This window comes from Neomonachus schauinslandi, chromosome 4 (genome assembly GCF_002201575.2).
Source record: "Neomonachus schauinslandi chromosome 4, ASM220157v2, whole genome shotgun sequence".
In the NCBI taxonomy this organism is placed as follows: Eukaryota; Metazoa; Chordata; class Mammalia; order Carnivora; family Phocidae; genus Neomonachus; species Neomonachus schauinslandi.
In genome coordinates, this window is record NC_058406.1 from 146,440,838 (window position 1) to 146,465,989 (window position 25,152).

General features: G+C 41.8%; 1 protein-coding gene across 1 annotated transcript in view; it reads right to left on the bottom strand.

The window, feature by feature from the left end:
* Positions 1–229: 229 nt before the first annotated feature.
* CDH17 (cadherin 17) overlaps positions 230–25,152 on the bottom strand; it is a 53,333-nt gene continuing 28,410 nt past the window's right edge. The window contains exons 11-17 of the mRNA XM_021688459.1: positions 24,155–24,346; positions 15,055–15,299; positions 12,054–12,184; positions 7,759–7,998; positions 3,113–3,229; positions 2,863–2,976; positions 230–449 (exon numbers count right to left, since the gene is read on the bottom strand). Of these exons, the coding sequence (XP_021544134.1) occupies positions 349–449; positions 2,863–2,976; positions 3,113–3,229; positions 7,759–7,998; positions 12,054–12,184; positions 15,055–15,299; positions 24,155–24,346 (1,140 nt within the window). The 3' untranslated portion in view covers positions 230–348. The remainder of the gene's footprint in view (positions 450–2,862; positions 2,977–3,112; positions 3,230–7,758; positions 7,999–12,053; positions 12,185–15,054; positions 15,300–24,154; positions 24,347–25,152) is intronic.

Sequence of the window (25,152 nt, forward strand, 5' to 3'; positions counted from 1 at the left end):
CCAGGAAGTTCTGTGGTGGATGACTGATAAATCTTGATAAGGAGAAAATGAACAGAATATTTCATCAGTCCATCTTTCCCTAAAGGGAAAAAACACATACATTTTTTTTTGTTTTGGATAAATAGCTAAAGCTTTTGCAGAGGGGAAAGTGTCATGGGAGAATGGGAAATGTCTCTAATGTCTATAGCACACAAAATATCAAAGAGTAATAAAATATTAAAGGGCAAGAGGGTATATCTGTAAAAAATTATAGTGCACATGCTGGATAAAAAAGTAAAATTATGGGATTAAGTGGCTGTGTTACTGAAATAGCACTCAGTACATAAACTCAAGCATTCCTTTTCAAATTCAGTTTTTCAGAGGTTGGGCTTCAGATGCCTGAGCACTTTCGACATTATCTTTGCCTTCATTCTTCTTTATTCGGATAAACACAACTGCTAAAATTATACCTAAAAGAGAAAATGCAGGGTCAAAGAGATGGAATCTTAAAATGTACTATCACATTCGTTTATAAAGTAGTACTGTGGCAGGAAAAAATGACTCATGTGACTTCATTTCTTTCTGTGGTTCAACAAAGTTTTGTTGTCCTGGTGAATAAGGGATTCTAGGCATTGGCTTTCTTGGATTCGTAAGCTTATCATTTATCTTGTTGTCAGTAAGTATGTATCAACTCCCAAATCATATCTAAGCTGGTGGATATCACTGGGTCTTTACCAAGGAATATAGGATCTAACGTATGCTGAAGACGAAGTGTATAAGCATCTGATAGAGTTCCTGATCTTTGGACATAGTCAATAAATGTCTATTCCAGTCCTTCCTCTTCTTTAGAGGAAATAGTCCAATCAGAACAACCAGAAAGCTGTTCTCTGACCTGTTCACCTACCTAAAGCTTAGGTGTGCCCACACCAGATACCACATTTTCTTTGGTGCCTTCCTCATGGCTCCAGCTCTAGTAGACTCCCTAACCTTTCTGGTTTCTCTTATCTCTGAACTCCTACAAAATTACATCGTGCATTTTAGCACTAATTGTGTACTATAAACCAGATACCAATATGGAAAAGGGATGCTGTTTGAAGGAAATTAACCTGGCAGTAAATTTACAGGAGGAATCATGGCAGAAGAGACTGGATGCTCAGAGACTGATTAAGAATCTTGCACTAAAGGGTGCCTGGGTGGCTCAGTCGGTTAAGCATCTGTCTTTGGCTCAGGTCATGATCTCCAGGTCTTGGGATCAAGCCCCACTTAGCAGGGAGTCTGCTTCTGCCCCTCCCCCTGTTTGTGCTCTCTCTCTCTGTCTCTCTCTTTCTCTCTCTCAAATGAACAAATAAAATCTTTTAAAAAATTTAAAAAAAAAGAATCTTGCACTTATCCCAACCCTATTTTGAAAAAAGTAAGGATATGAAACTGGAAGATCCTATTACTTCTATCTTTAGATATCCCCAAACTCATCAAATCTTTAATGTGTGGCAAAAATTTGGGATTAAATTGTCATGGGAGAGGGCGCCTGGGTGGCTCAGTTGGTTAAGCGACTGCCTTCGGCTCAGGTCATGATCCTGGAGTCCCGGGATCGAGTCCCGCATCGGGCTCCCTGCTCAGCGGGGAGTCTGCTTCTCCCTCTGACCCTCCTCCCTCTCCTGCTCTCTCTCTCATTCTCTCTGGCTCAAATAAATAAATAAAATCTTTAAAAAAAAAAAAAATAAATAAATAAATAAATAAATAAATAAATTGTCATGGGAGAAAACTATTTGGTGCATAAGCTCAAAAATCCTTTTAAGATGGGAGGGCGGACAGAGTAAGAAAAGGCCTAGAAGGCAGAAGGGAGCTTAGTAAGTGAGTGAAAACTCAAAAGGCCAGTTCAATTAGTATGAAAGGTGTGTACCAGCCTGTGGTCAGGGATAAAAGATGATCCCCATGCACATGTCAGGATGGACTGTGGCTACGTCACAAAGGTCCTTCCCTGTCGTGACAATGAGAAACTTGAATGGAATGGTATAAGGAAATGGGATCCCTTTTAGACCTGTGAATCAGAGTCCAATGTGACAGATTGGGTCGTGGCCGAAAAGACCAGATGCCAAGAGAACAATGAAGAATTCTTAGAAGAATCCCAGCCCTCCTTTTAAAAGAGAAAGGATGTGAAATGGTGTAAACCCCTTCAGTCAAGTGGATCTGACTTGATGAAGGATCTATTTTTAATATTTAACTTACGGTGAGGAAAACAGTTGAAAGAGGACGATTACCACAGTAAGCACTGAGCTTTTCACAAAAAAGAAGATGGCTAGAAATGGGGACTCTGCTGTCTAGCTTGGCCAGGGGCCAAGGCAGAGTGAGGCCTGTGATAAGCTAGAATTGTTCTGGGGTAATAAAGAATCAGAGTCTACAGTCATGAAAATATGCAACATTTCAGGTATGTGAGCATCTCCACTGGAAAGCTGATTCTACCTATTCCAACAACGGTAGACTAGACTGTGAGCTCTGTGAATGTAGGATCTGGTATGTCTTGCCCATCACTGTATCCCCCACATCAAGCACAGTGCCTGGCACATAGCAGGGGCACATCACCTGCATTTCTTTCTCCTTCATCACAAAACCTCAGTAACTAGGCCCAAAATATAACAATTTATGCTTTAAAGCCTCTTGTGTTATATTTCCCAAACTAACCAACAAGGCAATGATAAGTAAAGGGTTGTACGAAGGCAGCAGTCCTCAACTGGGAAAGTCTCATAGTTGGCTAGTGATCTGTGTTCCTGGCTATTGCATAGATTGCCAGTGAGCAGCTATCAGACCAGTCCTGAAGAGAGACCCTGAGGTAAGGGTTTCAAAGACCCAGAGCAGGAATCCTTGAATCTGAGAAATTATACTCACCAATAACCAAAACGGTGGTCAGGAGTATACCAACTGCCATGCCCACGGTGGGCATTCCAGACTGGTGACCTGCTGGCCGGAAACAGCTTCCTTCCACACACTTGCAGAAAGTAACTGAAAAGCAGAGCAGTATTCAGTAAAATACATTTTCAAGTAAACAGTTGCAGAATTCCTTATCAAAGACAAAAATTCTCTCAAACTACCCATGGTGACAGACATTATCCCAAGTTGCCTGTGGGATAATACCTACCTTGTAAAGACACTGTTCCTATCAAGGGTGGCCGACCACCATCATTGATGTGGATTGGGATGCTGTAAACTCTCTCCTCAAAGTTCGTGTGCCTGGTGGAAAGTTTGGCATGAGTTCCTGTCAGAATAGGGAAAAAAGAATGACATGAAAACACAACCTCAGAACTATGTATCAACGGGAATAAAGCTCATCTTTGCAGTACATACTAATGGTTGACCAGGAAAAGATTCGATGTAAGTATGAGTTAAACTACCCAAAGTATTACCACTCTACGTGTACTTTTCAGAATGTCAAACAGGATGCCAAAGCATCCTGTGATTTCTCGATCATGACTTCTCTGTAGAATGAATACTACTGAATATAGCTGGTTATCATTATTCCCTATCGCTATGATTTTTTATAAAGTTAAACTGAATTAAACACTGAATTAGGAAGAGAAAAAGTATTTGAAGAAATAATTGCCAACTGCTTTTCCAAATTTGATGACAACTCTAAATCCTCAGATCCAAGAAGATTAGTAAATCCCAGGAAAAAGAAAAACAAACAAAACTACACTAAGGCATGTAATAATCAAATTGCTTAAAACTAGTGGAAAAGAAAATCTTAAAAGCATCTGAAGAAAAAAAGATACATTACATTTAAGGGAACAAAAAAGAACAATGCAATCCAAAACACAGTAAAAAAAAATCTTTAAAGTACTGAGAGACAAAAGTCCCAATAAATTTAAAAGTATTCCAGTCAAATGTTCTCTGGTCACTATGAAATTAAGTTAGAAATCAATAATCAGAAAGATGTGGGAAATCCCCATATATTTGAAAACTATATAACACACTTCTAAATAACCCATGAGTCACAGAAGAAACGTAAAAGGAAATTAGAAAGTATTTTGAACTGAATGAAGATGAAAACACAATATATCAAACTTTGTGGAACACAGCTAACATGACACTAAGAGATAAATTTATTGCACCAAATGCCCATGTTAACAAAGCAAAAATTTCTAAATTAATTGCCGCAGCTTCCACTTAATAAAAATGGAACAAGAACAACAAATTAAATACAACATAAGAAGAATGAAGGAAATAATAAAGATCTGAGCACTGAAATACAAAACAAAAAATAGAGAAAAACCTATGAAATCAAAAGCTGGTTCTTTGAGAATATCAATAAAATTAATAACCTCTAGCCAGATTGATTTGGAAAAAAGAGACAATTTTCCAATATCAGAATGAGGTGATGATATCACTACATATTCTGTAGATATTAAAATAATAATAAAATAATATGGCAAATAACTTTGTGCCAATAAATTAGACAAATCAAATGAAATAGATAAATTATTTAAAAGATACAAACTAACAAGTTCAACCAACAAGAGATCTATAACTTAAATAGTCCTGTATCTATTAAAGAAATTGAATTTTTTTTTTTTAAGATTTTATTTATTTATTTGACAGAGACAGCGAGAGAGGGAATACAAGCAGGGGGAGTGGGAGAGGGAGAAGCAGGCTCCCGGCCGAGCAGGGAGCCCGATGTGGGGCTCGATCCCAGGACCCTGGGATCATGACCTGAGCCGAAGGCAGACACTTAACAACTGAGCCACTGAGGTGCCCCGAAATTGAGTTTTTAATTAAAATTTCCTATAAAGACAGCTCTGGGTCCAGATGGCTTTACTGGCGAATTCTACAAAACTTTAAGAGAGAAATAAAAAACAATTTTACATAAACTCTTTCAGATAATTGAAGAAGTAGAATACTTCCTAACTCATTCTATGAGACCAGCATTACTCTGATACCAAAACCAGACAAAGACATTACAAGGAAAGAAAAATATAGACCAATATTCCTCAAGAATACAGATAGAGAAATCCTTAAAATTTTAGCAAATCAAATCTAACAATATATAAAAATGCTAATATTTCACCACCAACTAGGCATTATACCAAGAAGGGACTGGTTTAAGATCCAAAAGTTGATTGATATAATTCACCAATCAACAGACCAAAAAAAAAAAAAAAATCAACAATACAATCATCTCAATAGATGCAAAAGAGGTATATGAAAATTTTAGTATCCATTCCCAGTTTAAAAAAAGAAAGAAAGAAAACCCTCTCTGCAGGGTGCCTGGGTGGCTCAGTTGGTTAAGCGACTGCCTTCGGCTCAGGTCATGATCCTGGAGTCCTGAGATTGAGTCCCACATCAGGCTCCCTGCTCAGCAGGGAGTCTGCTTCTCCCTCTGACCCTCTGACCCTCTGACCCTCTTCCCTCTCGTGCTATCTCTCATTCTCTCTCACCCAAATAAATAAATAAAATCTTTAAAAAAAAAAAAAAAGAGAGAAAACCCTCTCTGCAAGTTAGCAATAGGAGAAAAATTCTTCAATCTGATAAAGGGCATGGACAAAAAAGCTACAGCAAACTTCATATTTAATGGTCAAAGACTGAATGCTTTCTCCCCATATCGGGTACAAGCCAGGTTATTTCTACTCTCACTACTTTCATTCAACATTCTACTGATAGTTTTAGCCAGTAATAAAAAGCAAGATAAAGTAATAAAAGGCATCCAGTTTGGAAAGGAAATTAAAATGTTACTATTCGCAGACAACAGGATTGCCCACATAGAAAATCTACGGAGTCGTAAAAAAAGGAAAAGAGAGAGCACAGCAAAGTGAGGTCAGCAGTGTCATAGGATATAAGATCAAAACACAAAAATAATTATTATATTCCCATATCCTGGAATTACTTAAAAATTAAAATTTTAAATGCCATTTAAGATAGCATCAAAAATATGAGATGCTTAGGGGAAATTTTGCAAGAACTATACACTGAAAATTAAAACACTGCTCAGAGAAATTAAGGAAGACCTAAATAAATGGAGATATATAGCATGTCCATGGGTTAGAAGATTCAGTTTTGTTAAGATGTCAATTCTCCCCCAAATTCAGCTACAGATTCACATGATCCCAAATCACAATCTCCACAGGCTTTTTTGATAGAAATGGACAAGCAAAATTCTAAAATTTATATGGAATGCAAAAGACCTAGAATAGATGAAAAAATCTTGAAAAAGAACACAGTTGGAAAAATTACACTATCTGATTTGAAGTTTTATTATAGTGTAACAGTCATCAAAACAGTGTAATATTGGTATAAAGGTAGGCAAAGAGATCAGTGAAACAGAAAAGTCCAGAAATGGATCCATATACATGTGGTCACTTGATCTTTGACAAAGCTGCCAAGACAATTCAATGTGAAAAGGATATTTTCAATAAATAATGTCAGAACAATTAAATAGTCCTATTAAATACAATGAAACTTGACCTTAACTACATACCACATACAAAAATTAACTTGAAGGGCACTGGGGTGGCTCAGTCAGTTAAACATTGGACTCTTGATTTCGGCTTAGGTCATGATCTCAGGGTCATGAGATCCAGCCCCATGGCGGGCTCCATGCTCAGTGAGGAGTCTGCTTGAGATTCTCTCTCTCTCTCTCCCTGTTCAGCCAGGAGCCCTGCTTCTCCCTCTCCCACTCTCCCCCTCCCCCTCACTCTCTCTCTGAAATAAAATAAATAAAATCTTTAAAAAAACCAAAAACATATTATCTGACAAAGAATTTGTATCTTGGCTATAGAAAGAATGCTAGGAGTCAACAATGGAAACCAAACAGCCAAATTTTTCAAATGGGCACAAAATTTGACCAGACGCTTCACCAGTGAAGATACATGGGTGGCAAATAAGCACATGGAAAGATGCTCAACACCATTAGTCTTTAGGGAAACATAAATTAAAACCAAAATGAAATGCTACTGCACTCTCACTAGAATGCCTAAAATCAAAAAGACTATGCATAACAAGTGTTGGGGAGAACATCGAGCAACTAGACTTCTCATGCGCCCAAACTGGAAAACAATTTGCCATTTTCTTAAAAATTTAACCATGCAGCTACCATATGGCCCAACCATTCTACTGCTGGGGATTCAACCAAGAAAAATGAAAGTGTATGCTCTTACAAAATTCTTGTTCACAAATGCTTATAGCAGCTTTACTTGATGCTAGGTGAAAATAGCCGACAAAAAAGAATACATACTGTATTACTGTATCTAGATAAAATTCTTAAAAATGCAAACTAATCTATAGTGACAGAAAGCAGATCAGTGGTTACCTGAGGATAGGGGGTGGAGGATAGGCAGGGTGGGGTGGAAAATGGGATTTGCAACTGGAGCATGAAAAATCTTGGGAGGTGGTATAAGTGTTCTTGTCCTTATTGTGCTGATGGCTTCAATGATATCTACATTTATCAATTTTTATGAAATTGTACACTTTAAATACGTGCTGCTTATTGGATGACAATTGTTATTTCAATGAAGCTGTTTTTAAGAACCATTATGAAATCTGTTTCTCAGCTGCCATTGGAAATTTTGCAAATGCTGTTCAAATTGTTCAATTATCCAATTGTCCAATGTACACTAAGGGGGATGCTGTGTGTTAATCTTTCCTCCCTCCAAAGCCCAGGGCTTTCTTCCCTCTGAAGAGCTCCTCTCTACAAGTTTTCTTTCAGAGCATGTACCTGCAGCATGGAAGAAATGCAAATAAAAACTAATTTTAATCATTGATCAGTGCTTGTTTGATGTACTTTTGACAACTTACCATTGATTTTGGAAACTTGCCAGTCCTTTTGTAAGATTTCACTGCTAAGAGAAAATTCAAACTGTGGACCCCGAAATGACTGCTGGTCATCATCAGTGGCCTCGAAAATAACACTTCCGGTTGTTTGGAGGGGATGGCACAGAAACAAGCCTGAGTTGTCCTTGGCTAGCCGAGGGGGGTTGTCGTTCACATCCGAGAGGGTCAGGTGGAAACTGGCTATGGAGCTCAGGGAGGAGCCACCTAAGGCAGTGAGCGATTAAAACATGGTATCAGCTCTCTCATTTTCCTTTAATGGGAAAAAGATACTTCTTTTTCTTAAAAAAAAAAAAAAATACACACACACACAGTTCAAGCAGTTGGGTATACTGAGGTATACCCAACATTTGAGGTAGTAGGAAGATAGCAAGATTTTAGAATCAGACCTGGCTTCATTTCCTGGTTAAAAAGTCTCAGTGATAATAATAATAACTAAGATTTATGTGCTAATATTTTTTTATTTAAATTCAAGTTAGTTAACAGATATTGTAGTATTGGTTTCAGGAGTAGAATCTAGTGATTCATCAGTTACATACAACACCCAGTGCTCATCCCAACTAGTGCTCTCTTTAACGCCCGCCACCCATTTAGCCCATCCCCCCCCTTCCAGCAACACTTAGTTTGTTTCCTATAGTTAAGAGTCTTTTATGGTTTGCCTCCCTCTCTGTTTTAACTTACTTTGTTTTTCCTTCCCTTCCCCTATGTTCATCTGTTTTGTTTCTTAAATTCCACATATGAGGAAAATCATATGATATATGCCTTTGACTAACTTATTTCGCTTAGCATAATACCCTCTAGTTTCACCCATGTCATTGCAAATGGCAAGAATTAGTTCTTTTTGATGGCTGAGTGATATTCCGTTGTATATATCTATACCACATCTTCTTTATCCATTCGTCTGTCGATGGACATCTGGGCTCTTTCCATAATTTGGCTATTGTAGACATTGCTGCTATAAACAACAGGGTACATGTACCCCTTCAAATCTGTATCTTGGCATCCTTTGGATAAATACCTAGTAGTGCAATTGCCGGGTCATAGGGAAGTTCTATTTCTAACTTTTTGAGGACCCTCCATACTGTTTTCTAGAGTGGCTGCACCAGTTTGCATCCCCACCAACAGTGCAAAAAGGCTCCCCTTTCTCAGCATCCTCACCAATACCTGTTGTCTTCTGAGTTGTTCATTTTAGCCATTCTGACAGGTGTGAGGTGGTATTGCATCGTGGTTTTGATTTGTATTTCCCTGATGCCGAGTGATGTTGGGCGTCTTTTCATGTGTCTGTTAGTCATTTGTGTGTCTTCTTTGGAAGAATGTCTATTCATGTCTTCTGCCCATCTCTTAACTGGATTATTTATTTTTTGGGTGCATGTGTCCCTTTGAATCAGCACTTGTGTATCCTTTGGATAAATACCTAGTAGTGCAATTGCAATTGATTTTGATGAGTTCTTTATAGATTCTGGATACTAGCCCTTTATCCAATATGTCATTTACGAATATCTCCACCCACTCTGTAGGTTGCCTTTTAGTTTTGTTGATTGTTTCCTTCAATGCGCAGAAGCTCTTTATCTTGATGAAGTCCCAATAGTTCATTTTTGCCCTTGCTTCCCTTGCCTTTGGTGATGTTTCTAGGAAGAAGTTGCTGCGGCTGAGGTCGAAGAGGTTGCTGCCTGTGTTCTCCTCTAGGATTTTGATGGTTTCCTGTCTCACATTTAGGTCTTCCATCCCTTTTGAATTTGTTTTTGTGTATGATATAAGAAAGTGGTCCAGTTTCATTCTTCTGCATGTGGCTGTCCAGTTTTCCCAGCACCATTTGTTGAAGAGACTCTCTTTTTTACGTTGGATATTCTTTCCTGCTTTGTTGAAGATTAGTTGACCATACAGTTGAGGGTCCATTTCTGGGTTCTCTATTCTGTTCCATTGATCTATGTGTCTGTTTTTTGGGCCAGTATCATACCGTCTTGATGATGACAGCTTTGTAATAGAGCTTGAAGTCCAGAATCAAGATGCCTTCAGCTTTGTTGTTCTTTTTCAGGATTGCTTTGGCTATCTGGGGTCTTTTGTGGTTCCATACAAATTTTAGGATTGTTTGTCTAGTTCTGTGAAAAATGCTGGTGTTATTTTGATCAGGATTGCATTGAATGCGTAGATTGCTTTGGGTATACATTACTTCAAAACAACTCCGATGTGTGTTTACTGATGACAAGACTGAGGTTCAGAGAAGTTGTGTGACATCCCAAGGTCACACAGCAATAGAAAGGCTTCCACCCCAGGAAGTCTGACTCTAGAGCCCACAATTTCTCTTCAACACTGACCTAGGCATATTTGTTAAGTTTTCTACACATCGTTTTTTCAGCTATAAGATATGTGACTTTGTGAGGATCCCACACGTAGTGTTTGTTGAAAATAGTAAAGGGCTGCACAAACGTTATTTACTATGATGTAGCGGTGAGAGATTTAAACTCTGTAGCCTTAACAGATGGTAGCTGTGTGATTGTGAGCAAGTTACTTCACTTCTCAGTGCCTTGACTTCCTCATCCATAAAATATGGTCAAGAATAGCACCTACCTATAGCGTTGTATGAGGATTAAGTTATTACACTAAGTGCTTAAAACCAGGGCTGCCAGTGCAATGTAAACACTGACTCTTCTCATTCTCCCTGACGTCAATCAGATACCAGTTCCACAGTTTCTGACCCCATCTTGTTTTAATTCCAGTGAGCCTTGTCCTCTTGCTTTGCTTTTCAACTGTCTTCCATGGCCCTGACAACACATAACCAAAGGAGGAAAAGCCACGGTGCTCTTGAAGTCATTTCATCTATCTGCACCGTTTCAGAACCAACAAAGGGAACAGGGCTTGGGATCCTGGCTTTGATTCATGGAACTTCTAAAACGTGAGAGGTCTCTAGGACACATCCAAAGTGAAGTGTTGATCTCCACAGTATGTTGTAGTGGAATGTGAGGCATAAAGGCTCAGCCAGAAACTTCCTACTGATTAATCGGGAGCTTTTAAATCAAGAGTTCAATGTATACGATGTGATAGTGGAATGTGCTCATCCGGAAACAAGCAGGGGAGAGAGCGAGTCCCTGATCTGCCTCAGCAAGGCATGTCTGCTTGCACACAACTCTTCCAAATTTGGCACAGACTCCAGCATTTCTACCCTCATTGGCTTAACTTGACTGTGGCACTTTTGTTTTTCTTAATCCTTTCACATGCGGGGGCCATTTTTATGATTCCCATCCACTGGAATGTTCCCCATTCCACCTCCCAATTCCTGGGACTCACATTTAGAAGTTTATTTTTTTGGTCTAAAACTGTATTTATTTCGTCCTAATTTGTTCCATTCTCATTTTTCGGTAAACCGGGCAGATGTATTTGCTACTCAATTAGAGGATTCAACCAGCATAAGATCAACAGAATTTCTATGCTAAGTTGGAAAATTCCATTTAAATGCAAAGAAACCTAATGTTTTAATCACCAGCCTTATCACTGGTAAGCATACTATTCCTATGGGTGTATGTTTATTTTAATTTTTCAAGTTCCCTGGAACTCCACATTCAAAGTCAGAGAGGAATATATATCACCATGACCAGATTAAGTGGGATGCAAGGATTATACAGGATGATTCAAACATCCTTGGCTTATCTATATAATAAGTCTTTCCTTTCAAAAGCTCACCCAATTTCAGCAAAACAGAGATACCCAGGGCCACCCAAACCTAGTGAATCAGAGTCTCCAGAGATGAACCCCTTGTATCTGATTGAACAAGCTCCCAGGTGATTCCGGCACATATGGAAGTTGAGAACATGGCATAAAACATTTTCTGTTTCAGAACGGATCAGCCCCGGGCCACTGCAATTTAAGGCTGAAGGAGCAAGTCATGGCCTAGGTCAGCAGGGCAGTGGTTTGGCCCTGCTCTCAGGAGAAACCCACAACTGCCTTGGAGGAAGGGGATGTAGTTCAGCAGAGATGCAGGAACCTTCCCCAAAGCTGTAGCCCCCACAGGAAACGAGAGCAACCGGAAAGAGCACCCCTGCAGCCTGGCCAGCCTGCAGGTGCACCCTTGCCGGAGAGATGCCGGTGGATCCCCCCCTGCACCAAGCCAGGAAGGTGTGAGCACTTCCCTCCCCTTCGGTACCTTTATCATCCTTCCACTAGAAGATATTCTGACAATCGGATCCAGTGAACTTTCCCACCCACCTCACCTTCCCTCCCATGTCTATCGGTGTAGCCCCTAATCATTCGTTACTTTTTTTCCTCACCTATTTCGGTGGCCACCACTTGCACCCGATACACACTCTCAGCTTCCCTGTCGAGCCGAGCCACAGTAGAGATTTCACCCGTGACGGGGTCAATTTTAAGCCAGCCTCTGCCATTGTCTCTCAGGGAATAACTTCATAAGGTGAAAAGAGCAAAAGAAAACCCACATTACTCTGTGTGAAGATGCGAAGATAGTTTAAGATCATTATGCTGTTCTAAGAGCCTCATCCCTTGCATATCCCTTACAGCATATTTAAAGGATCATTATTTTATATTATTGATGCTTTACTTGCATACCGTCCACCTTCAAAAGGAGGATTTGCGCATCCTTACAGAGTCGTAGTTATATTTGTTTTATTAAAAAAGGTATAGTCACAAACTCCAGAGGAAAAAAGTTCAACTTTCCTGGAAATCAAAGGATTCCAATTAAAACAACCTGGAAGCATCTTTGAAAACTGATTAGCCAACCACTCCCTCTAAGAAAACTCGGACACCCAGGGGTGGAGATGTTAGGTGAATGGGTGGATACTCAGAGGCTGCTCGTGGCACAGTGAATTAATTGCTCATTCTACAAACATCTACTGAGTGCTTAGCAAATATTGCGCATTAGACCAAGAGCGGAGATTACCCAAAAAGGGCGGGGAGCTCTTAGGCCAGTGGAAGAGACAGACACAGAAATAGTTCCAATAAAATGTGGCAAATACAATGAGAGGGGCCCTGCGGTATCCCAGAGAAGACTTTCTGAAGCCGAAGATGTTAACTAAGGCAAGAAAAAGAATGCTTTAAGAAGGAACAATTGTGTGAGCTAGTGCAGAAGAGGCCAAGGACTAGCCTGGTGGTGTGGGGGAGTCGGGCATTCCAGCCGTGTTGGGATAAAAATGGGAAGCAGTGGATGGCAAAAGATGAAGCCAGGGAGGTGGAAAGAGCCAGATCATTGGAAGCAACGGGCAGCAACAGAATGCTGTTAAGCAGGAAAGTGTTCTAGTCATATTTGTGTTTTCAGTGGAACTCATTGGCAGGTGTACGAGAGATGAATCTGAGATAAGACTAGAACCACCAGAACACCCCAATTAGTGCAGCCCTTTGGGAAGGAATACAACATAGCCATAAGGATGTCCATGTCTTCAGACCACAGAATACCACCTCTGGAAATTGTCCCCAAATAAAAAACAATTTAATTGAAGTTAGAAAAGAATTACATTCATACATAGATTCAAAATATTTTATACAATAAAAAAAAATACTGGAAACAACCTACATGTCCAAAAGCAAGAGCATGATTAAAAAGTCAGGATGTGTTCTTTCATCAAATTAATTTTTTTCATAATATTAGTATGATCTATATGCCAAGCACTGTTAGGCTGTGTGTACGGGTGATGAAGAAGAAATCCTATGTACTTGGGATTTCATTCTGAGTAAGATGGGAACTCTTTGGAGGGTTTTCGGAGGAGTCCTATGATCTGATCTACTTTTTTAAAGGACCACTGGGTGCTGATGGATTATGAGTTTGCCGAACTGAGAGAAAAAGAATGAACTCAGGCCAAAAACTTGGGAGTCATCCTTAATTCTTAACTGACTTATTACTAGCATCAGAACTATTGATTGATTATTCCTCATTCTTGAAACCCTTTTTCATTTGTCTTCTTACAGGACACTCCCCTTCTCTGTCTTCATCCTCATCTTCCTGATTTCAATTTAATAGTATTTTTGGTATACCTTTTCCCTGATCCAAGAACTTTTCTTAAATGTTTTTGTTTTGCCCACTCATAAACTCAAATTTTTATTTACTTGTCTTTGATGATTTTTATAGCATTCTCATGCAGAAGGCAGAAGCATTTGTTAAACAATAAATGGTTGTAAATTATAAACATTTTGTGCCCCATCATACTTCGTGACTCTGATGTATACAGTAGTATCTACTCTAAACCACACAGCGTAGCCCCCACTATTCTTTCTCTCTTCCCTTTGCCTTTATGGGACATAGAGAATGAAACAATAGGTAGGAACTTTACTCCCTGACAAAGAAAAAGGTCTTAGAGGTGATTTCACATGCCTAAATGACAGCTCACTGGGAGGCAAGACTCCCCTGAAATGTTTTGAGAAATTTAAGGAATTGGCATTCGTAACCATATGCAATGGGTTAAGCCAATGGCTTAAGCTGAAGTATTCATTATGCCACAGACAGTAGTGCCAAAGTGATAAAACAGAAGCAAAATATCCGGGCTCAAATCCTATCCATGTGCTTATTAACTATACAATCTTAAAGAGGTTATAGATATTGATGTATACACAACATATATATCTTGGGCAAATTATCATTGCACATGTTTAAGGCAAATCTGTGTAGGTCCTATTGCACTGGGGAAAAAATGATTGAGAATTGCTAAGATGGAAAGATTTGCACATTTTGTTTAACCACCTCAGCCTGAGCACTAGCCTCTCCAGGGGTAGGCTCTGGAATGAGTCTTGTCACCCCAGACCTGTTGTCTGGAGAGCCAAAGAACATAGGCGCTCTACATCCAGAAGATTCCCTTAACCCTATCAAGTGGGTGAGTCTGCCCAGTTGGGCTTTTGCTTCATTCTCTCTGTCTAGAAAGAACTTCAGTCCACCTTAAGGGTTGGACAGCAACTCTCCCCCAAACCCTGGCTCCCATGGCTGGTACAGACACAGAGCCTGGCTTTAGGTAGCCCAGTCTCTGGACCCCATCTCCTGAACTCACCAGCCGTCAGCTGGGATTTGTGGTGAGTGGGCTGGGATGGAAGCTGACATGCTTCCCACTTGCCTGAGCCTGATTTCTCATTGATGCCCCCAGGGTACTGACGACTGTTGGAACCAAGGTCATGTCCACCCTGTATCCTGGGATACAGCTTCAGATCACCGGCTGCTTTCTTAGAGGAGAGCCCTGGAGTCAGACCAGCTTCTCTATCCCTCCCAACCCTTCCTCCTCCCCACTGGCCATGGTCCCAGCACAGCTGGGCCTACCCAACACTGCTCTCCTCTACCTTATATCCAGATTTTCCGGATCCCTGGCAGTCACATTGCCCACTTTAGTGCCTATAGCCACATCTTCACTGACTTTTGCTTGGTATACGCGCTCGGAAAATTCTGGTACTTCATTCACATCTGTCACAATAAGTCTGAACGTGGCAGAAGAGCTGGTGTTGTAATTTACACCAGACACCAGAGGCTCAGGATTTTCCGCTTGGAACACAATATCGTGAATGGCTGTTGTTTCAAAATCAAGAGGCTGTGTAGGGGGAGAAAAAAGAGGAAAAATTAATTTGGGGGATGATTGGCTCCCTTAAAAGCTTCATTCCCAATGGTCCTTTAAAAACGTTCTTACAGGGGCACTTGGGTGGCTCAGTCAGTTAAGCATCCAACTCTTGATTTCAGCTCAGGTCTTGATCTCAGGGTCGTGAGATCAAGCCCCATGTTGGGTGTGGAGCCTGCTTAAGATTCTCTCCCTCTCCCTTTGCCCCTTCCCCCATACACTCTCTCTCTTTCTCTATAAATAAATAAATACTTTCTTACAGAGCAGCAGTTCCCAATTTGGTGTCAGCAAAAACCTACTTGTCAGAATGATAACAGAGCCAAAGTCTTTGCTGCAGGACTTATCAGAGCTTTCGATATGCTAGATGCATTATGACTCTCCTAGAAGAGGAAATCAATGCAGCATCCCTTAAATTTATGTAACCCTGGGATACTTCATTCACTGAGCAGAAACTTACTAGTTCTCTCAAGAAAATTCTCAGAAGACAGCTAGGGAAAGGCTTATATACAGACATCCACATTGTATAGAGAATGATTTCCCAGGGACCTCCGAATCCAAACCCCAAAATAAAGAACTTACCTGCATAAAAGGTAGGAGAGGTTAGCAGAGAAAATCGAAAGATAGAGGGTCTGCTCTTGTGACAGACTATGCTGGACAGAGCCAGGAATCAAGAATCAAGAAACCAACTTGAGTGTAGTATGAGGAAGAATCTAACAGGGCTACCCAAGACAGAAGGAGTGGCTTCAAAAAACAGTAAATTCCCAACTCTGGTACCTTTCAAGAACAGGCTTAAACAACGTGTGACAGGCCAGCATAGAAAGGACTTCCGTAGCATTTCAGCAACTGGTTTTACGTGACTTTTAAGGTCTCTCTCAAGACATTGAGTCCATGATTCTATGAGGGGAAAAAAATCCTAGTCCGAAAGGCCTGCTGAAGAGGAATAGCCCCTAAAGTTGGGCTTCTCATCTGGGATTAAAAGGCTTCTGGGAATCCGTGAGGCCCTAGAAACCAAAACCTAAATATTTATATTATGCGCACAAGTGAGTTTTTTCCTAGGGAGAGTATACAGTCACGGTCTCAATGGTACCAAGGACCTCAAAAACAAAGGAACCAAAGCGAAGCCCAAAAGGATATAAAGGATATAAAATTTTGTAAGCCAGATGAGATGTAAAAAAGAGGTTGCTCACAGAGATAAGCACCCACTGTCTGCAGGCCATGGCCCCATGATGACATTTTGATCACCACCAAGTGGTCTGATAGGTCTCCCTACCTGGGGGTGGGATGCAAGCTGGAGCTTTATGGATTATGGATTATGGAAACTACATTATTTGATTCACTCTCCCAGGCCTATAAGACCCAGGATCTCTTGGTGAGCTGTCAGTCTTTTAACTTTAGTTTATATCAGTTTCTCATCGGTTGAACAAAAATGGTAATATCCATTCATGAACAGAAAAACTCGCAGATGGGGCGCCTGGGTGGCTCAGTCGTTAAGCGTCTGCCTTCGGCTCAGGTCATGGTCCCAGGGTCCTGGGATCGAGCCCCGCATCAGGTTCTCTGCTCGGCGGGAAGCCTGCTTCTCCCTCTCCCACTCCCCCCTGCTTGTGTTCCGTCTCTCTCTGTCAAATAAATAAATAAAATCTTTAAAAAAAAAAAAAAAAAGAAAAGAAAAACTCGCAGAGGATTTGACACATGATTGCATTAGCTTGGCCTGCCCTTCCCTAACATCTGAAAAAGTTCTCCCCCTCAGGCAGGAGTTGGCTCAATGCTGTCCTCTCTACATCCAATCCCCATCTGCTATCTCCAAATGGACAAGCTCCATGTCCTCTGTAATCTCTCAGTTTCTGACTCAAGACTCTAATTGTTTGGTTATCTACTTTAGATCCTCACTAAGCATAAGCTCTCTGTGTTATACTGATCTTTGCTTCTCCCCTCTTCCTTGGCACACAGTATCCATCGTGTATCAGTCAAGAAATAGAAAGATGAGAAAGACTCGGTCTTCGTGGGCCCTTGAGGGCTCCAGTGGAAAAGACATTCCGGAGAAAATTCCCACTCTCCAGAAACCCCTCTCCTCCATGCACACACAAACACACACAACATCACAACCCAATTTCTAGTTCAAATAGAAAGTATGATAGAAAGGTTGTTCATATGGAAGAGAAAGAATTATGCGTGAAGATTCAAGGCCATTTGAGATAGAAAATAAGAAGCAATGGACAGGATATAATATAAAGGATATAAAATTTTGTAAGCCAGATGAGATGTAAAAAAGAGGTTGCTCACAGAGATAAGCACCCACTGTCCGCAGGCCATGGCCCCATGATGACATTTTGATCACCACCAAGTGGTCTGATAGGTCTCCCTACCTGGGGGTGGGATGCAAGCTGGAGCTTTTGATTCCCAGAGACCCACTCTTCATCTCGGGGAATGAAGGCAAGGGCATCAAACCGAGAAAGCCTGGTAGTTGGAACAGAAAGACAGCAGCCCCCAGAGCAAGCCTGCACTGTGGACAAAGGAAGCACTCTCTGCTCCTTGCTGGTCCAGCCAAGCCCAGGCTCAGGCAGGCAGCTCCACTCTCTGGGTGCTCAGACAGAAGAGGTGCATCCCATCCTCACACCAAACAGATCTTCAGGGGCCTCCCTGGCTTTCCCCTCCCATCACTGAGGCCCCCAGAGGTGGGCGATAAAGAAATGAGACACTACGTCTGCAAATGGGAAGCAGCCTGTGTCATCAAGATAGAATGCGTGACGCTGAGACAGAGAAGCCTGTGCATCCAGCTAAGGAGCTGGAACGTCATCCTTGAGGAGGAAAGGGAGGCACAAGGCACAAGAACTGATGTGGTGAGGGGTACCCACCCTCGACTGGGAGACCAGTTAGGAGAGGGCGTCAGTGCTCCTTAAACACATACTGAATGGAAGAACAAAGGAGAAAGAAGCAGCCTGCCATTGATCGGAGTGCTTAACTTTCACACCAGGAAAAACACTGAGCCAGATCTTCCAGGGAAAAAATCAGAAATGAAAGATGCTAAATTAGCAAATGATCATCAGCAGAACTTAATCAAAGAGAAGCCTTATCAAACCCTGTGTATCGTCATTCATAACACAGGGATGTGCCTGCAAAGCCAAGTCAAGAGACCTATCATGGCCTCCTGGGATGGTCGTGGGTCCCATCTGATGAGATACAGTCATCAAATGAGCTCACAAAACATGCTCAGGCCACTTTTCCTCTTCACACAACTGCTTGAGTTAAATCAAACCCAGTGATTTAGATTCAGCCTGGAGGCAGAGATAGAAGTGCTGAGGGAGAGGACTGCAGACTGGGGATATGTAACATTGTCACCAGTGATCACTGACGAGGAAAAAGTGTGTCCGTTACTTTTCCAAATGACACTTAAGCTAGTTAAAAACAGGTCAAGGACTGAGAATTCAAAATGACCAGCCATGATAGAGAAGTGACAACGTTTGCATTTAAAGAAATTAAAGCTGAAACAAAACCCCAAATTTCAAAAAGGGGATCCCATAGGGGAACTGTCAATAAGCCAGGCAGGACTCAAAGGAATAGACTTGCCACTCCTGATACCTGCTTGGCCCCAAGACTATCGTGTTCTACCGCATGACTGGCCAGAGCTTTGGGCAGCAGTAAATATTGAGGAGGACAGCATTTCCAAAACTTGTTTAATCCTCAACATCACGTTGGAATGTGAAGTAATAGAAAAAATATATATTGTTCTCTGCCCCTGGTTCCTGACACTGAGCTCCTAAATCCCTTGGAATTTCCTGGGTGAGAGGAATACCTTTTGTTCTAATGAAGCCATTCTTAATGGGCTCCTGGGTTGCTTCGGGATGGAGGCTGCTCACCAGAAAGATCAAGCACTTCTGGCCCCACCTGCACCTCCCAGGAAAGGGAGAGAAAGCTAGAGATTGAGTTAATGATCAACCCTGTCTATACGATGAAGCCTCCATAAAAATCCCACAAGTTCAGAGAGCTTCCAGGTTGGTGAACATATCCCATGTTCTGGGAGAATGGGGCACCCCAACTCAAGAGTAGGAAGAAGCTCCTGCACTGGGGAAACTTTCCAGACCTTGCCCTATGGATCTTTTCATCGGCTGTCCCCCTATGTCCTTTATCATATCTATGATACAATAAACTAGTCAATGTCCATGTTTCTCTGAGTTCTGTGAGCTATTTTAGCAAGTGGTGGGACCCAAGGAGGGAGTCACAGAGCCAACTTACAGCCAGTCGCTCCAAAGCACAGATGACAATCTGCGATTTGCAACTGGCTTCCGAAGAAGGGGCAGTCTCGTGGGACTGAGCCCTTACCCTGTGGAGTCTGTGCTATCTCCAGGTAGATAGTCCCAGAATTGAGTTAAATTGTAGGCCTTCAGGCCGGTGTCAAAGAATTGCTTGGTGTGGAAACGCACACATGTAGTGTCAGAAACGAGAGATGCTAAATTAGCTCAAATTAATCAGAATTAAAATAATGCTGGACATTTATTAAGTTTACTCTGTGCCAGGTGCTGGGCTAAGAGCTATATATGTATTTTCCCGTTTAATCCTCCGGCATCCTTTTCAAGAAGGTGTTACCATTTTGCCTATTTTTACAGATGAGAGAACTGAGGCTTTGAGAGCTGACCCCGTATGGTCAAGGTCGCAGGGCTAGTAGGCGGCAACACAGGCCTCAACAGAAACCATCTCCCTAATGGTTTCTGGTTTCTGGTTTCTGGGGTCAAGTTCCCAGCTCTGCCACGGCTGGGAGACCTGAACCTCATCTGCACAGTGGAGCTTAGCTGTGCCTTGGCTGGGGTCAGGGTGGAGCACTAAGGAGAAGGGATGCAGACATGCTCCGTAAAGTGAAGCGGACTACAGTCGGGCAATAGGGCTTCCTAGGCCAAATCTGCCCACAATTAGCATATCTGTAATTCAGGTGAACAGATAGAAAGGAGACTAAGAAGCTTCCTAGGCCAAATCTGCCCACAATTAGCATATCTGTAATTCAGGTGAACAGATAGAAAGGTGACTAAGAAGCTTAGTTTCTGGATAGGACACCCAAAGCACAGGCTGTAAAAGCAAAACTACATCAAACTGAAAAGCTTCGGGAGAGCAAGGGAAATCAGCATCGGCTTGAAAAGGCAACCTACAGAATGGGAGAGATTATTTTACAAACCAGGTATCTGATGAGAGGTGATATGCATCGTATTAAGAAGAAACTCCTGCAAATTGCTGGCATAAAAAACCCAAAATGACCTGATTTTTACCTAGAAATGACTAGGCAAAGGACTTAAGTAGACATTTCTCCAAAGAAGACATACAACTAGCCAACAGGTATATTAAAAGATGCTCAACATCACTACTCATCAAGGAAATGCAAATCAAAACCACACCTGTTAGGATGGCCATTATCAAACTTAAGAAAAGAAAGTGCTGGCGAGGACGTGGAGAAACTGGAACCCTCATGCACTGTTTGTGGGAATGTCAAATGCTAGGGCTGCTGTGGAAAACAGCCTGGAGGTTCCTCAAAAAACTGAAAACTAGAACAACTATATCATCCAGCAATCCACTCCTGACTATTTACCCCAAAGAACTGAAAACAGAATACTTGCTCTCCCATGATCATGCAGCATTAATCCCGGTAGCCAAGAGGTGAACACAACCAAAATGTCAACTGACAAATGAATGGATAAGGAAAATGTGGTATATACACACAATGGAAAATTATACAGCCTTTTCAAAAGAGAAGAAAATCCTGCCATATGCTACAGCATGGAAGAAACTTGAGAACATTAAGCGAAGTCAGTCACAGAAGGACAAATTATGTTTGCCTTCATGTCTTTGAGCTACCTGGAAGAGTCAAACTTACAGAAATGAAAAAGCAGAATGGTGGTCACCAGGAGCTGGAGGGTGGGGGAAAAGGGGAGCTGCTGTTCAAGGAACATAGAGTTTCATTCTTGCAAGCAAAAGAGATCTAGAGATGCTCTACAACAGGGGCATATAGAGAAGGTACACTATAAAATGTAAGAGGATAGATTCCATGTTATGTGTTTTTTTTTTTAAGATTTTATTTATTTATTTGACAGGGAGAGACACAGCGAGAGAGGGAATACAAGCAGGGGGAGTGGGAGAGGGAGAAGCAGGCTTCCGGCTGAGCAGGGAGCCAGATGCAGGGCTCGATGCATATGTGCTTTTAAAAAGCATTATTTTTTTTTAAAGATTTTATTTATTTATTTGACAGGGAGAGACACAGTGAGAGAGGGAACACAAGCAGGGGGAGTGGGAGAGGGAGAAACAGGCTTCCCGCCGAGCAGGGAGCCCGATGCGGGGATCGATCCCAGGACCCTGGGATCATGACCTGAGCCGAAGGCAGACGCTTACTGACTGAGCCACCCAGGCGCCCCTATGTTTTTTTTTTTAAACTAGTTTTAAACATTAAAAAATGATTAACACAAAGGTTCAGAAGCCGTGGTAGTCCCCTAGCAGCTTAATTGTGTAGGGAATTAGAAGCCTAAGTCATACACAAGTAACCACATTATAGAGTCTAATTTATTTAAAACACTGAAAACAGTATAAATACATGCATCTGTCATAGTGAATACAGACATCCTAAGGGCGGCTGGTTAACATTTGGGGTATCCTAATCAAGAATCCACACCTTAGGGTCAGTTGTTGCTGAGCATTGAAGAGATCTTAATCAGAGATGCCCGCTCCAGAGGCAGCTACTGCAGGCCTTGAGCTACTAGCTCAAGCAGCACTGGAAGGTTTGTTAATTGGCAGAGTGATCTTACAAAGAGAGGAAGGTGGTATCCTTCCAAGTGGTATCCAAGACATGCGGTTTGGTTTAAAATATACTATAATCTCTCAGTCATCACATGAATGAGAGTGTGAGCATCTGGCTAGTCCAGCAGCCTATACCCTTCAGAGTTCTAGAACTCCAGTTCTGTTCTGTCTCTGTCTCGGATCCCTTTTCTTTGGACAGTCAGACAAATCCTTTCACTAGAATACTATTATCACAGTGCCCCAAGGACAGAGAGCTAGGATTTCACAGGCCTAAAGCACAAGTTGGATGACTGTTTTTGTGCTTGTCTGTGAATAACTGTGTATAGGACAGAATTCAATTATTTATTCAGCCAACCAATACTTATCAAACTCTCCTATGTGCCAGGCAGCATTCCAGACACTAGGAATACAACCACAAAACAAAAAGGATATGACAAGGATTTTGGTCAGAAGCCTGCTGGATTGTAACATACCTCCTCATGTCAAGGTTGTGTGGAAGACTACTCACAGCTCGTACCCACCACTAATCATTCGGGGTCACCAACATCTCCCTAAAGGTGCCCATTAGCCACAAATGGTCCAATTAACTTAAGTTGGCTCACAACAAGCCACCACGAGAAAATGTTGACATGTGGGAATCGTTCGTACCGAGATGGGCAGGCCTCTATCTTCTCTTAGATGTCTAGAGAGCTCTGGTCCTGGGAGAAACTGGGAGCTGTGTGCCCCCTCCTGCTGGGAAAGGATCCAGCCTGCTGCTTGGACCACCCACTGCCAACTCTGAAAACGGCCCTTTCCTTTATCTGATCCTTCTGCAATTATTCTTCTCCACGTAGACAGCCATGAACAGGGTGGGGGGAGTCGTCCCTAGTCCTTTTCCAAATGTCAGACTGACACAGGATCCTAATGGTTTCAGTTGGTCCTCACACAAACTTCGCTGCCGGAGCCCCATGAGGCCCTTTGTTGGAGGTGAAGTGTATGGTGATAATAGGATCAGAATCCCAAAACTCTGCCCCCGGGCTCGCTTTGGCACTAGCACTTTTATCCCCGTGCGTCTATCCATCCTCTGTGAAATTATTCCACTTTGTCTGCCTCTTCAGCTTTCCTTGATTCTGGTCTAAAACTTTCCTCCTGAGCCTTTTTTGCAGCCTCTAGCACACCATAGCATAAACCACCAACACCCAACCATGCCTACTGACCCACTATTGCTGTAATTCTGACCCCTTATACTTCCGAATATATCAGATGACATTGAGTGATGCTTCCTATAGAGTCATCTGGTAAACCATTTACGTGCTGTAAAGCATAGATGAGGCAGCCATGGAGAAAAAGGTCAAGATTTAGGTGTATACGGTAGGCGGTGGGAGAAGACTGAGGGAGGGCTAGAAAGATCCTGCACAAAGAAGCAGGGACTATAGTAATCAAGACTTTGGCTCTAGACTTCCTAGTCCTTACAGAAGGTAAGATAACGTGAGAGCCAGTGAGTTTAGCAATATCATAAAAGATGAAAGTAGGGGGTTGGCAGGAAGGATAGGATGAAAGCATAAGTCTATTAAACCTTGAAAAGAGATCTATGGCTGACACATTGGAGGGTCTACAGCCTTAAGGGCTCATAGGGCTCATCCAGTCTAATAGCCCACATTTGCAAAAGGAGAGGTAAAGCCCTCAGCAAAACCTCCATGCTCCCAAGATTTAACAAATAAAAATATAGAACACCTAGTTAAATTTGAACTTTAGGTAAACAACAAACAGTTCTTTTACTAGAAGTATGTCCCAAATATTGCATGGGACATACTTTTTCTAAAAAATCGTTTATCCTATATTTTACATATTTCATATGGCAACCCTACCTCCCTCCACAAAGGTTACTTGCTCAGCAACAGACCCAGAACTAGAATCCTGGCCTTCTGTCTTTCAGGAGGATGAGAATGAATGGGTGCTCTAGGAGTCCCTCACCACACCTGAAAGGTAACAGCTAATCCACTATCTCTGCTTATCGATCCTTGCACTGTCATAAGAAACTTGATTTATAAAAAAGAAAAAAATCCATTAAAGAGGCTCTTTACCCTTTTAATTATGACATATCCAGCATTGGTTTGGGGATCTGTGTCAACCCCCAGTCGTCTGTCGCTGTCTCCCTGTGTAATACGATACAGGATTTTAGAACTCCCAGTGAATGGCTCATCAGCATCTGTGGCCTGGATGGTTAAGATGGTGGACCCAACGACTGTGTCTTCAGCAAGGGTTAGGCTTCCATACTAAGAAAAAAACAGGGGAAGGAAATGAGAATGTCCGTTGTCATCAAGCATAATCTCCAAAGGGCAAATCTGTCTCTTTGGATTCACAATGAACACAAATCATGGTTTGCATCAATACTTACCAAGCATGTTTTCCTACCAATAAATATGTGGCCGTTGATTTTGACATCAGTCATCCTCGTAGACTGACATCCATTGCACCAAGAAACATGTCTCGGGGAGCTACTGGCAGGATTCTAAAACAGATTCCCTTTCTCACATCCAATACGTTTATTAACTGCAATTATTATACTAGTAATGATATAAATAAATAGCTACTATGTGTTGAGTACCTAAATTATGGCAGGCATTTTACATATATTATTTTAGTTAATCTGTAATCCACCAAGGAAGAGAGGTTAAGAGGTTGAACTTTGGAGTCAAACAGCCTGGGGATGAATCCTCAGCTTGCCACTTAGTAGCCGGGTGACCTGAAGTAAGTCACTTCATTTCCTCAAGTCTCAGTTTCATCACCTGTCTTATAGAAATAATAGCAACACAACCTATGTCTTGTTTGCTGCGGGGATTGAGAGAGATAAAGCATGTAAACCCCCTCAATGCCTGGCACATGATAAGGACTCAGGAAAGATAAGCAACAAAGCACCCTATCAAGTAGCTATACTGTCATTTCCGTTTGGCAGAAAAGCAAAGGATTGGAGAGGTAAACCGCACCCAGGAGCTCACAGCTGGTGAGTCACAGAATTGGGACTCAGGCCCATGCTTGTCCAACTCCAAAGCTTGTGTTCTTGCTCACTGGCCCAGACCAA